Raw genomic sequence first — 18401 nt, forward strand, 5'->3', positions numbered from 1 at the left:
ATCTATTCCAGTTTTTTGTAGGGGTTTTATCGTGAATGACTATTGGACTGTGTTAAATGCTTTTTCTGCATCTGTTGAGATGGTAATGTAGTTTTTGTTCTTGGCTCTGTTAATTGTGTACTAAATGTATTGATTTACATATGTTGAACCACCCCTGCATTCCTGGGATGAGTCCCACTTGGTCATAGTGTATAATTTTCATGATGATTTGCTGCATTCTGTTTCCCAGTATCTTACTGAGGATTTTTGCTTCTATGTTCATTAGGGAAATTGTCCTGAAGTTCTTTTTTGGTTGGATCCTTCTCTGGTTTTGGTATCAAAGAAATACTTGCTTCCAGGAATGATGCTGGGAGTACTGTTTTTCTTTCAGTTTCATTACAGAGTTTGAGAAGTAATAGCATTAGATCATCTTGAAATTTCTTGTGGAATTCAGCAGTGAATCCATCAGGACCTGGCCTTTTCTTTGTTGGTAATTTTTTAATTACATCTCCAATTTCATTGACTGATACTGCATTATTTAGAATCTTTACGGCCAGGCAGGGTGGTAGACGCCACAGTTGGAGGGCTGAGGCAGGAGGATTGCTGTGAGTTTGAGGCCAGCCTGGGCTACATAGTGAGTTCAATGCCCATGTGAACTTAGTGAGAGCCCATCTCAAAAACCAAAACCAAAAACTCTTTATATCATCCTGTTTCAACTTTGGTAATTCGTATGTATCTAAGAATCTGTCCATTTAGGCTTGCAGATATCCATGTTTTTATACTCCTGTTTTTATTTTGCCCCATTTTTTTATTTGAAAAATTCAAAATTTACAGAACCATTAAAAATAGGAAATGTAGATGCCCGTATGCCCTTCACCTCTGATTGTTAGCACTTCTCCCTGCCTCATTCCTTTCCCCTCCCAAGTGAAAGCAGTGGACCTTCTTGCCTAAAAAGGTCAGCATTCATCTTAAAGGGAATAAAGATCTTTACCTCAAGGCACACATCATTATGGTGCTTGAGAAATTAACACAGATGCAACAGTATTACACAGCAAATAGTCCATAGTTAGATTCCCTCACTGTCTCAATAATGTGTTTTGTGGCTTTTTAACTTTCTTTTTTGGTCTCCTTTAATCTAGAATGGTTCTACAATTGTTTTTCTTCTTCTTGACATCGTGTTTTTGAACAGTCCACTTCCTTGGCTTGGTACAATGCCTCAGAACCTAAGTTGTCATCTGCAGCTTCTGTGTCATTCAGTGAAGGTGCTTTGGTAGTCATGTCACACAGGTAACAATGTGTTACAGTGCTGCCATTGCCTGTAGTGTCAGGGTGATGCTGGGGGAAAGCGGTGTCCCCATCTTTTTCCTTAGTAGTTAGTAAGTAATCTCATATTGATATTGAATAGACTGTTTCCCAATAAACTTTCACCCAGTGAAATTTAACATCTGTGGACGATCTTTCCTCCAATCACTTACTTCCGGAGTTGTTGTGAAATTGTACTTTTCAAACTGTAGCATTCCTTCTGCCTGTTAGCTGGCATCCTTCTAGAAGGAAGAGTGCAGTCCTCTCATTTTTTAGAATATTGGACTCATGGATGATTTTGTTTTCCAGCTATCATCCGTTACTGTTTTCTTTCTTCTGGATCCCAAATGAGCCTAGATGTGGCCAGTGGGAGCTCTAAGTGAGCTGTATTGTCCCCATTCTTTAAGTATTTCCTTGCTTTATGCCTGCTTTCCTGCCCAGCCTTCTTTCCTTGTTTTGAGGAACATTATTTAGGAGCAAAGATGTGGGTGTCCTGGGTGCTTCTTACTCCTGGTACCCTAGTCACAAAAGCCAAAAGCCTTAGTTGCTTTCCGGGTTGTAAGTACTAGGATTGCTTTGATATGCATTCTTAAAGTCTAAGTTGGCATTACTCTAAATTTGAGCATTTTATATGACAATGAAAGCAGGGGAAAAAGTCAAAATTCCAAGGAAGCTGGAAACAGCTACAGTGCCCAGAGGAAGGTCTTTGAAGTGGAGAGGGCACGTGCTTGATGATGATTTCAGAAGATGGCTTGGGAAGCTAAAGAAGCCACTGCATCCACGCCTGTCCCTGGGGCTGTGTTAGGAATTAAACATTAGCGGGACATGAGACAGGTATTTGAGAGATCGGTCTGGATTGGATGTATAGACCAAAAACCCTTATGTATTTTAATTTGTGATTATTTAAGTTCTTCATTATTGTAAAGTTACATTTTGCCCACAGAGGGGGGAAGAACCCTAGACATAGGAGTGGTTTCATGAGATGTAAGTCTGTATTTTATTGATGGGTGAGGGTCCAGCATCTATGCACCACAGTAAGTAATAAAGAGATTATTTATTCTGAGATATTCTGGCAGGATTACTTTAGTTTTTTTGTTTTGTTTTGTCTTTTTTTTTTTTTTCTTAACTATAGATTGTGCTCTTAATTACAGCTTTTCTTTTCTGGAAAAGTTGCTTAAATGCCTGTGTCATCCCCCATCCCTTCCACCATAACCTCCCTCCCTTCCAAATCCACCACGATGCTGGCTTTTCCTTTTTCTGATGCCAGCAGAACTTGTGGCCTGAGCGTGGAACCGTGGTTGAAGTTTTTACAGGACTTGGTCAACCCACTTAACCTTCTCTGTTTTCCTGTGTGTGCCCAGAAAATGAAGATGATATATGCTTCTCTTCTGCCTTATATGGCTCAAGAGGGGTCTCATGAGGATAAATCCAGCCAATCTCATAAAATGCATCTGAGCTCTTTATTCACAAGAGCGTTTTGTAGATAATCATTTTTAGTTATAACCATCAGGGGCGCTTTTGCTCTCTTGCAGCAGAAATGTAGATCTGAAGGCCGGATGGCTGCCACTGCTCTGCGGGGACTGGGAGGCTGAGCGCTCTTTCTGCACCCCAGTTTGGGGACCTTGGATTCTAGGGTCCTCTCCTCTGGGTTTGACATCACAGGGGCTCTTCTAGGGGACTCTGAAATTCCCACATCCCTCCAGGTTCTGTGCCTACAGCAGCAGGTCATTTCTGCTGGTTTTAGCAGCCTTTCCTCCTCCTCGGAGCCAGTTGCTGTTTGAACGAGATAGTCCTACGCTCCTGCCTTCCCGGGGGAGCTCACGCAGATCTGACTTCTGTGGAGCTCTGTGGGTGTCGCGAGCACCCTCACGGCCCTGGCTGCTCCTTTCACCCGCCCTTGGCTCCTGCTTTGTTACCTCCCTTTCTACTGGGCTGCACCCTGGGCAGGGTTCTTTGTTCCGATCTTAGTGGTGCCATTTTTGAATAGCAATATGGTTCCTGGCACTTTAGGGGCATTCTTGCTCAACAGGGGAAAAGCATTTTTAGATTGCTAACAACACCAGAGGTTGAACTCACTTTCCTTGGCAGACTCCTGGGGCATCTTAGCTGGCCCTTATCTTCAAATCGCGGCACTGTACCTGACTCCCAGTGCGTTCGCTTAGCTTTGGGACTTTAGAGAATTGATGCTGGAGTTTCATTTCCCCCTAACTCACCGTGATATTGCACTGCTTATATCAGAATTAGAAAATATGGTCCAGCCCTCCACCCATGATGTCAGGATGCATGTGTGAGCATGTTTTTATGAGGCCATGTCTGCAGTAGACAATGTTTCCACTGCTTGTATGGAGTTGTACATGGACATCACGCATCTTAATTCCTTTCTTATCGGGTACCCTCCCCTCCTCTCCCTATACCCCATCCCTCCATTCCTTGGTCACCTTCCCATTTGAAACAGGTCTCTTTCCCTGCTTCCTGTCATCTATCTTATTTTACTCTTTATTTATAATTTGGATTTCTCTTGTACAAGAAACCATACAATATTTAAACCGTGTGTCTGATTTATTTCACTTGGCTTAATGTCTCAAGGTGCATTCACTTTCCTGCACGTGACGCAAGTTTATCTGTGTGGCAGAGTAATATTCCATCGGGTGTAGCTGTCACATTTGCTTTATGCAGGCATCTGTGGATGGGCATCCAGGCTGCTTCTGAGATTTAGCTATCGTGCGTCCTGCTGCCACAGACAGATGTGCATGGGTCCCTGTCATATGACACCTCTGTCTTTTGGGGAAGATACCTAGAGGGGGAACAGCTGTGTCAGATGGAATTTCTAGCTTTAGGTTGCTGAGGTGTCTCATTCTGATTTCCGTAGTGGTTGTACTAGTTTACATTCCTTTCTGCCCTGCAATCTCGCTGGCATTAGGATGTGTTTTTAAGAGGAGAATCTTATGTTGCTGTGGAACAGCAGGGCTGAACGTGTGACATTACAGAGCTGTGTTTGCTTTGCCAGCTGAGACTTGTTTCTTTTTCTAATGAAAACAATGACTTGCAGGTTATTTTAAGGACAGTTTTGGAGATTAAGCTATAGGAATGTTAGTAAATTTTAAGTGTCATTTATCTGTTTGTCTTAATTCTGGTCACTGCTTTGAGGGGAAAAATGTCACATATGTGGTTCTTACCTGTTCTTTACTAACTGAGCTGGTTAACCAGATGGGGTGCCAGGGACAGCAGACCACAGTGTATGGTTCTGACTGCCCGGCTGGTCAGCCTGTCCCTTGGCAGATACAGGAGTCCCCCCACCCCCAAGTCCAGCATGGCACCTGCTTCCCATGTGTTAGAAGATCTGCTGACTGAAAGGATCATTTGTCCTTCTTTTCTTTGTGGGGGGAGGTGGACACACTGCTGTTCACAGACTTATGTTATGAAGGTTGGTTTTTGCTGGCCCTTGAGACCTATTTTGCAGTCAGAGAAGTGACTGAAAGACAGACCTGTTTACCTCAAAGTTGGGGGTCATTTTTTTCTAGTTTTAGAGTAGCTGTGTACTTTCCAAACTAGTACTTAGACACAGAGATGACGTTATACTTTTTCCTCAACCCTAAGGTGCTCCAATTGCAAAATAAACTTGATGAATTTTGTTTCTACAAAATTCAGGATCTGCCTCTAACACCTCACTCCTAAGTGCACAACCTTTGCTCTATTGATAATAAATGTGTTAAGTCCAGATTCCACAGGCAGGTCAAGGACAGTCAGTTCTTTGACCAGAAGTCAGAGTGACACAAAGGCTTTAGAGTTCATGTTATGACTGCCACTGTTCTTTCTAGTCCCAGGATCACCTCAGGGCCGTAAAGGCTACTGCAGTTCAGCCAAGATGTCCGTGTTCCAGGCCAAAACATGGAGATAGACGTAGTGCCAGTGCCTCGCCTCTCTGTGGCACCCTAGGACCCGCCGCCTTAGCCCTCTGCCTGTAGCCCTGTGCCCCTGCTTACTCACCCATCCCCACCAGGGTTTAGTCATTTGGCTGTGTCATCAGCCGAGGGGGAGAGGAAGTGTAACTCATCTCCCACTCAAAACAATAAGAATAAAAATACAAGAGCTCCTCTATGTTAAAAGACGAAGGGAAAGGGAAAGGAAGAGACTGGAAAGCATCCAGAGAGTCCAGCTGGCCCGTGTCATCGTGCTGAGCTTCCTTTTGATCACGTCTGCAGTGTTCAGCACCCTACACCCTGGCCGGGGAGCGAGCCTCACCCCCCTGACGAGTCTCTCATTAGCTCCCCGCGCGGGGTTTGGCTTCTGAAAGCTGTCCGTGGCCTCAGCTGCCTCTTTTCACACCTGGGCCTTTCCAGGACCTGCCGTTACAGGTCACCCTCACCCCTGTTTTTCTGTCACCGCTTTGTCATCTCCCTGTTTGCAGCAGAAACATGTCACACACTCTTTGGGACCCTCTCGTTGCCTCACATTTATGTAGAATAATACATCACAGATGTCACACATCTCCTGATGGAACTCTAATCCAGACCAGAGACCAGCATGGGAGAAGTCCTTGTCAAAAGCCCTCAGAGTTTCCTCTCTCTAGGTAGAAAGGGTGGACTGATTGGGGAGATGGCAGTCCTGTCCTTTCCCAGCCTGGGGCTGACCTGGCAGCTGAGCGTGGTCACTTAGGAGTTACCGCTCAGGTGGAAGCGTGATGGGCAGTTTGCTTCACACCTGCCTCCCTGGGTGTGACCTCCTGGAATGTGTGCATGTGATATGCCCAGCCGGGGCACAGTGCTCAACAGGACGGAGGAACACAAGAGCCCTTTGTTCCTAGAGAGCACCTGAGCCCTAAGCACGGATGGCTGAGCAGCTGGCCAGGGGTCAAAAGGCAACTTGCCCAGGGCGGGGGGGGGGCATTTAATTGTTCCTCGAAATGCTCTTAACTAAACTTCTTCATGCTTTTAGGGGAAGACACAGAGCATGCTTAATTTTTAATTTGAAACTCCCTGTTCCCTCTATATAAGAACCTTTGCTGAAATCCTTCTTCATGTTCTCAAATGGCACTTTCTGGACTACTTTGTCATGTTCTGAATGATATTTTCAAATTATAGGTATTCCAGAGGGCTTTTACCTTGACTGGCATGTAATGATCTTGAGATGTTAATTTTTTTTAACATGACGCTGTGGATGTCTGTGTAATGCTTGGTTATTCAGGTTGTGTTCTTATGTATTCATATTCATGGATTATCTTTTTGTAAAGATCAAATTTTTCTTTTGAAAACTTGCATTTCTTGGTGGGGAAGCCTGGAAATTGCAGAGTGACTCCTGTCTGGGACTTTTTTTTTTTTTAAACACTGTGTATGATGCTCACATTCACTGTGTGTGTAACTCACTGAGGGTATAATTAGGAGGTCCTTCTAGATCATTTTTTCTCATAAATTGCAACAAAATCATCTCTCCTGGAGTTTAATGCCATGTCTAAAGTCAGGCTGTAGGCAATTTGGGGTGCGTTGCCCTCTCACCTACTCTGTCCTCTTAGCAAGCTTTTGAGATAGACACACACTGAGCCACACTGTCGCACTGTCGAGGGAGGGGCGGTAACAGCAGCAAGTAAACCTGGACTTAGCAGAGAAGCCTCCTGAGGCTAACAAGGGACGGGCTGGGGGTCAGGGAATGCAGGCGACACCCCAGAGGGCAGGAGCACACCTGTGCAGCTTTACAGGCAGTAGTGTTGGAGGTTTGGCCAGGAAGCCGGGACCGGACCCAAAGGGCAGACAAGATGGGCTGCTGTGGGAAGAACAGGCGCGGGGGGCGGGGGGCAGACCTCGAGGCCCCTGTGGCTGTTCCCCCGGGATCTTCAAGGCCGACCTGCCTTTTGCTCAGCGTGTGGAGAGGATCTTGTGTCCCGCTGACAACACAGGCCGTGCCCGCGTGGTCTCACTGGTGTGCAAAGTGCTTTCTCTGCCTCTGCACACCTGCCAGTGCGTCCTGAATGTGACCAGCCTGCCTGTGTCCCCAGGGCTTCCATTATGTCTGCAGTTTCTGGAGGATGAACTTCTGGAGGTGTCCTCTTCTCCACAGACACTGTGTGTGTTCCTCAGTGAGGTCTGAGAAGCCCCATCTGATATTACTCCTGGGTGATTGCTTCTCTCTTCCCTGGCATCTGCCATCTTGTCAGTGATGAACACGGCCTGAGTGACCTCTCACTCACTGTGGTCCCTTTGTTGTGTGGCCACTTCTCACATAGTGCTTCTGTCTACGTGTTTCAAGGTCCAGTACAACCCCTGCTCAGTCATAAACTTTCACCTTGAATTAAAAACCCTTTAGTCCATTCCTCTGGATTCTAGGCCACCCAAAACCAGGAAGAGAGCTGCCCCCTGGGCTTTTGTCTGGTGTGGTATGTGGCCTGGCATCATGGTTGTGCCAGGTACAGTGTGGAGCAAGCTGTCTAGGCACTGTGGGATTTTCAGGGGGGCCATCTGGTTTAGGATGCTTAGCAGCATCTTTTCCTCTGTCCACCCAGAGCCAGTCACACTCCTACACATGTGTCAGCCAGAGCGTCCCAGGGCATTGGCATATGTGCCGGACAGACTGAAGAGCCCTAGCTGGGAACCGTGAATGTGAACAGAATAAATTCCACCCACACTGGGGAAAGACTTAAGTGGTGATTTACAGTGTTCAGAGCTCTTGGGGGAAGTGGAGTGTAGTCTGTGGAAGAGAGCAGAGATTAGACTGCGAGCTCAACCAGCCCTGCCTGCCGCGAACAGCCGTTACGGGTTGGGGAGAGATCCTAATGCTCCTCGGGCTGGGAAAGGCCAGGCGGGTGGCGACAGCTTTAAACCCAAGTGTCAAGATGTTGCTTTAGATCGTGCTTCACTTCGAATCATTTTATATTTAGATGATCGCCTCTGATTAAATAAGCATTTTATTATTGAATTTATCTGGATTTTATACATACCTGGGTATCTTTGGACTTCAGAAAATGAATGTGAAATTACTGATGCGCTATTGAAAAGCTGTAGATAAACGTCAGTTATGACTACTACAGTTTTATGTTCTTTTAATGATTTGAGTCTTGACCTCAAGTTTGGAAAATTTCCCAGCCTCTAGTGATACAAACCCACATAGACACACACATACCTGTACGACCTGTAAGTGTGTGTACTGTGTCCACAGAAAGCAGAGATTCTGTTTCTTTCTGCCACCCAGAGTACTTCATTTTTGTCTTTGGTTACCAAACTGCTCCACTGCGTAGTGCTGTTTGGTTGGTGTGGAGCTGACCTGGAATCACGCACGATTCTCTTTTCACAGCCGTGTGCCACCCGCAGTGCAAGCATGGCGAATGTGTTGGGCCGAACAAGTGCAAGTGTCACCCTGGATATGCCGGGAAGACCTGCAATCAAGGTAGGGCAGTGCCCCCGTAGCCGCCCTCCTGCCCTCCAGTGGATAAAAGAACCATGGTGAAGCTCACCGTTCTGTTCCCCTCTCAGGACAGTTAAACTAATTTGGTCCCTTATTGTTGATTCCCTGGTGCTAACTGAAATGTATTTCTAAGAAAGAATCAGTGTCAGTGATGGAGAGGAGTAACATTTTATTCTTCCATTGACTGAGGGGAAGGAGGCCTCGCTCACACGGCGAGCTTCCTCACATCCCAGCCGGTCGCCGTTAGTCTCCAAAGCCATGGGGCGTGGGACTTGGAATTTGGAGGTCCCTTCCCACACCGAGTCTTTCGATTATGTGTTTAAACCTCCCTGCAGCTTTGTGCCGGTGGGAATGGGCCTCTGAGAAATAAAGATGATTAATTTACGAGGGCATTTAAAATATCAGCATGAGATGCTTATAAACACAGATGTTATTCTGATACAGTGTCCCATTATAACTAGAATTTGTATATTTAAAATCTATTTTTCCCCTTGCAAGAATACTGGGAGATGGAGTGTTATTTATCATAGTAAAGGTATAAATAATATCTTATTTATTCTGCTTCTCATTGACTGAAGCTCAGAGGGTATTAAATGTCTTACCCAAGTTCACATAAATAGTTGGTTAAAATGTTAGAATGTTGGATTGAGATACTGTTTCTATAATCTGTAGTATTTCTGCCACTTTGGTTTTGGATGATACAGCTGCTGTGTCACTAGAAATGTAATCTTCAGACTCTAACCAAAAAGTCTTTTCTTCTTAGTTAATTTTAGCTAAAATTTGCAACTATGGTGAATTGCAAAGCTAGAATTAAAGAAAATTTTGGGCTAGATTTTACTGAGAAAAGAAAAAGATAATGTATTAGCTCTTACTTGTTACAGTAATGCTCCCTCTAATTTTAAATATTATATGAACTAACCATGTGGAGTCAAAGGCCCCCTTCCTATCTGACTTCATCTGATACAGAAATGTTGTGGAAACACTTTAGGATCTGATATTTATTCCAGATACTCCTTGAGGGCCATCATACAAGCCGCGCATTATGGTCACAGTTTTTGCAACCATCCTGAGCACAGTCGTTTGAGAGTGTAGGCAATGAAATGGACTCTAGTGATGTCACCAGCGCCAGTGGCAGAGGAAGCCGATGTCCTAAAGCGCATTCTTGTATTATCAGCATCTGATTTGCAGCTGATTTTCCCAGGCCTCCCCTTCTATCTTACAATACTTCTTTTAAACCTGGAATTTACCAAAGACACTTAGGTAATCTTTTTGGAATAAGTGGCGTTCTTATTATCTTGGCTGAGTCTTTTAAAAATTCACTGACTTTCCTTCTCAGCCCAGTGAGTTCACAAGTGGCAGCCTGCTGCTGTGTACTGGTTATTGAGTTGTCAGCATTCATCTCAGAGTCTGAGTATCTTCTTTTGATGTGGTAACCGTAACCTCAGAGGCCTCATTAACATGTCAACACTATAAAAACTCTGTTGTCCGATGCCAGGACTTTACAGAAAGAAGACTATTTAAGAAGCCACTTCTGAGATGGCAGAGAAATTCATTTAAATTTATTCACAGGAGCTACATCAACTTTAGTTGTTCAGAGACAGCAAAACTATTATCAGAACCAAGCTCTATCACAGGGCATCTTTGATTTCGAGAAAGCCAGTTTCCCATAGAATGTTTCCTGTAACACATACCTAGTTTTCTGAAGAAAACTGGAATATGCTGAGTTAAAATCTTGCCTTCCCAAGATATTCCTTAGGGCGGAGAAGATTTTTAATAGTGGTGATTTTACACCTGCAGGAATAGCACACAGCCTGAAAATGTAACTTCAAGCCCTATCTTGAAAATAAAACTGCAGCATTTTAGTCATTTTTGCACCACTGTTCTTACAAAACAAACGAGAAGACGGTCCTGGCGCATTCCTGAGTCCTGCCATCGGCAGGACCCCTGTGTTGTGTCTCTGGTCTCTGGGCTCCTGAAGGCTGTTAGGAAAGTGAGCTGCATGTGTGATGTGCACAGTGAAGATCTGTTAAATAAACGATGGATTGATAGTGTGGTTCATGGTTCTCAGTGTTCCGGGAACTTGCAGAGTCCCATGAAGTTGTCTGGTGCCATCGCTTAGATGATTTCTGATCTGTGGACCGAGAGCCCGCCAGGTTGAGGGAGGGTTAAGAGGCAGACACCGGGCAAGTGTGGGGCCATCGGAGACCCTTCCATGCTTAGGCAAGCAGGCTGTCCTGTGAGGCCGCCTCTGGCTCGGCCCACAGAGTGTAAGAGCGCTGCAGGTACATGTGAACTCTAGGAGCAGTCAGGACAGTCTCTTTTTCCTCCGGAGAGAAATGTCAAGAAGTGAATTCGAAAGCATTTCCCGGACCCGGAAACCACTGCTTGGTTCAAAGCAGGTTTGGTCTGTGGCATGCATGGGCCGAGAAGTTCGCTTGAGTTACACGCTTTGAAGAACAGCCCTCCCGGAGCTGCTCCACGGGCTAAAGGGCGTGAGTAAATGCAGGGCCATCTGGGAGCAAGCAGGCAGCCAGCAAAGCGGCACTTGGGAGCAGGCTCTGTTTCCCAGCCTTGCTGGGTGTAACTGCTGTCGGGGTCACTCTTGCTTCTTTATCCCTCCTTATCTGGCTTTGTTCCCCAAGATCAGGTAGGAAGTTGTAGTGTGGGGCTGACTGTGAACCTGTCATATAAGGCCCACGCGCCTTCCACAGGAGATGAGATTCTGTCCTGGACTCTGACCGTGTCTGCCGTGATCCTGTGGCGGCCCTCCTCAGGTCTCTGGCAGCTTTACTCATGCAGAGGTTTTCCTCCACCTCAGGTCTCTGTCTGTGTACACCTCCTGCTTCTTCCGTCCCCAAACCAGTACTAGTAAGATAATCAGCTCTTACACTTTTTTAAAAATGAAAGATATTCTTTTGAATTTACAGTGTACTTTAGTTTCAGAAGAAATAATTTATAAATATCAATTATCAACTATTAGTGTTTTGGCCTGGTTTATGTTTCATATGTTGAATTCCTTATCCAAAGAAAAGAATTAGTTTTTCATAGCGTAGTTTTCCAGACACTAAATTTGGATACTTGTTATATTTGAAAGTGATTGCTTTATTAAACATCAGCCGACGTACTTTAACATTAATATTAAGGTAGTATTCCCTACAGTCTTACATTTTGAGAGAAGTGTCATTTCCACCCCAGAAATGAATATGCATTTGATTTGGAGGTTTAACCCATTGTAAAACAGAATGACATGGACTTTCTGGCTCTCTGCTTTGAGTCTCATCTATTTTATAATATGCTGTGAAGGTAAGATGTTAGTTTCCTTGTTGCTGACACGCAGTAGCCAGTACCCGTAACTTAACGGAGAGGCAGTTTAATGTGGTCCGTGGTTCAGGGGATTCAGTCCGTGGTCGGCCGGCTCCACGGCAGGAACGGCACATTGGAAGGGGCTGGCCCGGGAAAGCTGCTCGGCTCATGGCAGGAGGAAGCATGAGGAGAAGAGGGGAGCAAAGGGCAAGAGTGGATACTTCCAGGACACGTCCTCTGACCAGGCTCCACCTCCGAATGCTCTGGGGCCATTTTAGATGTAAACCATAACAGCTAACATTGGCAGCCATGTTTTTTGTGTAAAACTTCTGTGTGTGTTTTAATCAAGCAAGTGTGATCTAAATGTGGTATGCACTCTCCTGGATGAAAACACTGATGAACTAATATGCTACTATTTAAATAAGATCTTCATGGAAAGCATAAGTTTGCATGTGCTTTCTGCACTTTTTAAACTATTAAGATTTTAACAGCCCTAAACAGAGTAGGTTCATTATAATCATATTTGTATTTTTTTGTTCGTTCTTTTCTGTTGGTGACTAAAATCATACTTTAAAAATGACCATTTCTTGTTTTAGTGTTTTAAGAAAATGTATGAGGGGGCTGGGGATTTAGCTCAGCGACTAAGTGCCTGCCTGGAAAACACGAGGTCATAAGTTCCATCCCTGGTACAAAGAAAAAAAAAAAAAGGAAAAATGGTATCAGAACCCTGCATTGTTAATGTATAACATGCATATTACCTTTACAAAGCAAGATGATACAAGGTTTTAAGAGAATAAAATTTAAATAAAAGCAGGGCCAGGGATTTAACTCAGCGACATAAGTGCCTGCCTGGCACGTGCGAGGTTGTGAGTTCAATCCCCCATACCGCAAAAAATAAATAAATAAATAAATAAAAGCAGAAGACAGAATAGAAACTATTCCTTTGTGAAGTATCTAAAGAGTTCTTCTTAAATTCCATCAACTTTGTGTAATTGTTTAATATGTACTTGTAAAGATTTTAGAGCTAAAATGACATGAGTTCCGAGCTGACTCTCGTTACCTTCTTCTTGTGAAGGCGACCTCTCCTACCCAGCTCCTCCTGACCAAGGCAGTGAGCAGCCTCCTTTCCACCCCCCGGATCACCCAGCCACCAGTTTACCTGCACAGGGTGAGCGCGCATGGTCGCAGGTGGCCTGCTGTGTCCTCGCACGGCTTCTTGCCGCTGTGTCACCTCTTGTGAATGTGCTGGAGTCCAGCCAGGAGCTGCAGCCTTGGCCCGCGCACGTGGAGCCCATGGCAGGAACTGTCCTCTGCTGCTCCCTCCCTGTCCCCCGAAGCACGGGGCCTCACTGTCCTTTTACTGTGTCCCTACCATTGCCTTCTCTTCTCTTTTCTGGATTTTAAAATGTTTTCCAAAACTCAGCTAGCAGGTAGCAATTTTTTTTTTTTTTGCATGTAGGCCAAGTTAGGAATTTGGAAGCAACTGAGTTGGGGGTTCGGATGCCTCTTGCCAGGTGGATGTTAGGAGCCATGAGTCTCCTTCTCCACCCCTGTCTCCTGGAGGTGTAGAATGTTAGGTTCACCTGGGAATCGCTGTGCATTCTGGCTTCTTTCTTTCACTGTGCATTTTGCAGTGTCAGAAATAAGTTTTCTGCTTCTAGTGACTCTGTGAGCAGGTCATTTCATGTGTCTGTCTCTCAGCAAACCAACAGTCTTGGGGGAACAGTAGTCCCTGCCCTGTTTGCCTGTGGGCTTGGTGTGACAACAGGATCACCACAAATCTTAACCTCTGCACCACGCTGAAAAGCTTTGCAGAAAAGTAAAGTGGTCGGATAACTTTGCAGTTGTGCTGAGAGATTTTTGTTCCTTACCTGCTCATAGGTTCAGGAACTTAGAATAACTGAAATAAAATGCTTTTTATGGTCTCAGCTGATAAGAAATGTGACACATTTAATATCTTCCTGTAGTTTAATCAGTTGAAGATCCAGAAGTTAATACATTAACATGTTTGCCTGTGAACTTAGTCTCATCAGATAAATTTTGAAAACGTAGGTTCCTGACACACCACCCAATTTAAGCATCAAAGGGGAGTCAAATGCGTTAAAATAAATAAAAGATGATTCTGAAAACCCTATTGGGTTATCTTTTTCAGTGAATCTCTTCTCACTTTTTTCAAGCCGTTTATCAATGTCTGCATGCTGATCATCCCTGACCCCCTTTTCCTGAAGCGCAGTAAAAAGCTGTGCAGCTTGCATGGGCTGTACCATCTCCCTCCCCTCTCACCCCTGCTCAAATGCGCTTCTCGCGCTAATGCTCTGCGGATCCGAGTCCATCCCATGTAAACCATTTGAATGTAAGTGGTTTAATTATGAAACTCTGTCCTCTGTGTAAGGCAGGTACATGATAGAACTGATTACATTTTTTGTTATAAGTTTTCCTGATATTTTATGTTTTATCAGACACTTCCAGAGAAAGAGCAAGGTTGAAGTAAATTCAAAATGAAAACACTAATGTTTTATCCCCTGATTTCTCTTAGCAGCGTTTAAGATCTGAGACAGTGTAGACCAAGCAGACTTTTCATATTTTGAATTTCTAATGATAGGAACAGTATCATTAATTTATCATTTATATGTAATGACAATATTGTTGATTAAATAACTTTATTGTCATAATGAATGCAGCATTTCTTAGAAACAGTGCATATTAATTCACCTGTTAAGGCTTTAGAGCATGCAAAATATAAGGCAACTAATTCTAGAGTAGACACCGTCCAGGGCGCTGAGGAGCCAGGGGCTGCTCCCCAGGGGCCGGCAGCATTTCCCTGGTAAACCTGGCGGCTGTGGACTTGTGTTTTATGTCTGAGGCGGTCTGGTAAGGCTCATGGTGACATTTTTAGGAGCCAGCTGGCCTGGGGCAGGTGGAGGAGTGATGGCCCCACTGGGGATAATAATCGGACCACCTGCCGGGGACATCACCGCTTATCAACACTGTGACATGTGGCTTTGTCCAATTGCTTTCCTTTTACTCTGGTGCTTGCCCAACGTAAGGCAGAAAGACAAAGCAGCCGAGACACAGCTCTGCATTTACTGCGGAAGGCTGTGTTGTTTTCCTGGTCCATACTGCTTCACAGCGTGATTTCCAGATTTCTCTGGAGTTATGAGTTTATGGTTTTTATTCCCTTTCGGTTCATGATTCCAATCCCACAGTCCTTTCCCACAGTGGGGAGAGGGTGCCTCTGGAGTGCAGTGCTGTGGGGTATGGAGATGCCCTAGTGGTCCCCAGGGGCTGCCTTGGGCCAGTCCTGCAGCCAGGGCTGAAGAGCTGCCCTGCAGCCTCAGTGTTGACAGCCACAGCCCGCAAAAGTGGGTCTCCCAGCTCACACACTCCTTGTGTAGAGTCCCTGGGGCTGGGAATCTTGGACCAGTCCCAGCAGGAGCCCGCAGGAAGTTCTATGACTCTCTAAAAATAAACTTAGGAGTCCTTAGTGTTTTTTTTTAAATCTATCAATGGCCCTGTACTCTCATTTTCTAGTGCTGTTTTGTTAGTTTTTACTGCAGAAAACATTCAAAACACAAAGCTTCTTTCTTGTAGTATATTCAGATTTAAATACTATTTAGTGTAATATCAATCAGGGCCAATCCAGGCCAAGTGCAACTCTGCATGAACATACTAGGAATGATAATTAACTCCTCTTAGAAGTGGAGAGAAGATTCCTTGACTCAGAGTTTCAATAAATATTCAAATGCAAGGTGGAAAAATTTCCTTCTCAGTCAGTCCTCCTCAACTTTTATTTTGTTTTAATAAAGACAGAAATCAACTTTTTCTCAGTGTCATCTGCGAAGCACCTTCTAGGAGAAACATTTCCTTTTGATTATTGTTTGAAAAAACTCTTGACCAGGCCAGAGACAATAAAGTGGAGCACTAAAGTGTAGGAAAGAACAAAGGTGTTTGCTTTCTTCATTAAGACCTTTCTCAGCTTTGCGCAGTTGGGGACCTGCTTACATTTTGTTATGAACAGAAAAATACCAAGTTGAGAAGATAGTAAGATATGAAGATATTTTTAGTTAAAAAATTATTTGATGATTTAAAAAATAACAGTAATTTATCTACACGAAGCACATCAATTCCTGATAGGTGAGCAGGTCACATTTAAATTTGATTAGATTTGAAAACAGCTTTCTAAGTAGATATAGTATCCGTATTTAGTATTCAGTGACATGGATTAGCAGGTAATTAAATTATGCTGATCAGGTACACAAACGTGGTCACATTGCTTCCTAACGCAGTCTATGTAATGGGCATTCCTGTTTCAGTGTTTGGATGTCATTATGTGTTTTATGTTCACTTGAGACGGTGCTCAACTTGGAAAACTTTCATACTATGGGCTTCATTAATTCATTTCATCTTGATATTTAGACCAGTGAACATAAAATGCGTAACCAGCGTCCATGAGCAATTCTGTGTGCCCTTCTTCCCCGCTTAAAAAATGAAAATACATTGGAGGAATTTTTTTCAAAGTTTTGTGACTTGAGTGCATTACTAAAGTAGGAAACTGAATTTTCTTTTTTGCTCTAAGATCAGTCTAGACTGTACAGAGCGGAGGACCTCCCTCAGGCCTCAGTATTGAGAAGCTTTCAGAGGTGTGTGACTTTCTGTTCTGCTTCTTTCCAGACCTGAACGAGTGCGGCCTGAAGCCTCGGCCCTGCAAGCACCGCTGCATGAACACGTTCGGTAGCTACAAGTGCTTCTGCCTCAATGGCCACATGCTGATGCCCGATGGCTCCTGCGCAAGTATGGCCGGAATCCCCGCTGTCACCTGCGGCCTTCCCCAGCGTGCCTTGTGGAAGCAGCCTCCAGGCCTCCTTGTCTGTGTCCACGTGTGTCCACGTGTGGCTTTGAGGAGCTGGAATCCAAATGGGAGGGGCTCATTTTGCTTTATTTTTGTCAGTACTGAGATTGGAACGCAGGGCTTTCCTTTGCACTGACCTATATACCTGGCTCTGTTTTTATGGTTAGTTTTAAACTTGAGCTAAGCACTCACTGCCACTGGGCTCCTGAGTGCAATCTTCCTGGCTCAGCCTCCCAGAGTGCTGGGGTTATAGTGTGACCAGCGCCACCAGCTAAGAGGTGCTCACTTTGGGGGTGTGAACTTCTTTTACTATGGATGTCAGTGTGGATTTGGAAACCGTATTTAGGACAAGAATCCTAAATCCAGAGTTTTTATTCATGATGTATGGGGCCCAAAAGAACTATTTTAGGTAGGAAAAAAAGAACGGTAGTGATTATTTGGGTACTGATCCGAGGGAATGCATCAGGTCTGTTGAGTGATTAGAAATCATTCATAAATACCTTCTCACTGCTTTTTTATAACTCTCTAATAGCCTAAAGACTTTAGACTTTTCTAATTGTCTAAAGCTTTCCAAAAAATGTAAAATATAAGCGGCTATAATGTTGGAAGAGATTTCATGCCTATCTTTGTAAGAAAGGGCCGGTATCCCTGCCATCTTTTGAATGTGTTCATAAAAGATAGTGCCCTGAGATTCTCTGCAGGCTGGATATCAAATTGATATTGAGCAACTAATGACTTGGGTTCTATTTTTACCAAAGTACCAATTAGCCAGGTTGCATTTTGGACACTGAGAAGGTTTGCTGATTGCACTTGGCGAGGTGTGAGCCTAGATGGGCCTTCTCGGGATGACGTGTGATGCTAGGATCCACATTATGCGTGCAGGGGGTCCCCTGTCCCTCTGTCCCCCGGAGAGCCTTCAGCTGTGACAGTCACTTGGATGTTTGGCTTAAGAGCAACTCGCAGCTGAAAAATACTGTTCTCCACTTTCCTTGGCCGTGGGAGAAGTTCCCATAGTCCGTGTGAGGGAAAGTTCCCATCTGTCTACAAATTTTTCCAAAGCATGAGGGTGACAATGCTGGCTCACTTGCAAGAGAGCCTTGTGGAAGGGGTCCTTCTGTGCCCCACCCCTATTTTGTACTTCTTCAGAGTGCTGGATCACAGCAGCCTCTCTGTCCCTGTTGACTCAAGGTCACTGATTTTGGGATGAGTGGACTGCAGTTCCAGGTTCTGGCTTCCACCTCTGAGTCACAGTCACTCTTTCCAGGCACCCTGACGTGCTCCATGGCAAACTGTCAGTATGGCTGTGACGTCATCAAGGGACAGGTCCGATGCCAGTGCCCCTCCCCGGGCCTGCGGCTGGCTCCTGACGGGAGGACCTGTGTAGGTGAGTGTGGCGCTGCGTGTCTGTCAGCAGCCTCTGTGTGCACAGGAAGACGGGGCCAGCGCTGGGTGACGGAGCAGAGGCAGTTCGCTGCGTCCTCCAGAAGGTCAGCTCTCTCGGAGGACCTCTGTGATGGCCCTGAGGCCGGAGAGAAACAGGAGAGCTGGTGTTCTAGGATGTGAGCCATGGAAGATG

At 44.9% G+C, this 18401-nt stretch overlaps 1 protein-coding gene across 6 annotated transcripts in view; it reads left to right on the forward strand.

The window, feature by feature from the left end:
- The window catches only part of Npnt (nephronectin), a 64400-nt gene that overhangs the window by 21362 nt on the left and 24637 nt on the right, over positions 1–18401 (forward strand). For 4 of the 6 annotated variants that reach the window (XM_063260595.1, XM_063260598.1, XM_063260600.1 and 1 more), the window contains 4 exons: positions 8563–8655; positions 13052–13144; positions 16648–16767; positions 18090–18209. In XM_063260595.1, coding sequence (XP_063116665.1) covers positions 8563–8655; positions 13052–13144; positions 16648–16767; positions 18090–18209 — 426 coding nt within the window. The remainder of the gene's footprint in view (positions 1–8562; positions 8656–13051; positions 13145–16647; positions 16768–18089; positions 18210–18401) is intronic. The other 2 variants (XM_063260597.1, XM_063260599.1) reach the window with 1 other exon arrangement.

The sequence above is a fragment of the Cavia porcellus genome, unplaced genomic scaffold (assembly GCF_034190915.1).
Source record: "Cavia porcellus strain 051 isolate PalLab524CR breed Dunkin Hartley unplaced genomic scaffold, mCavPor4.1 scaffold_14, whole genome shotgun sequence".
NCBI lineage: Eukaryota > Metazoa > Chordata > Mammalia > Rodentia > Caviidae > Cavia > Cavia porcellus.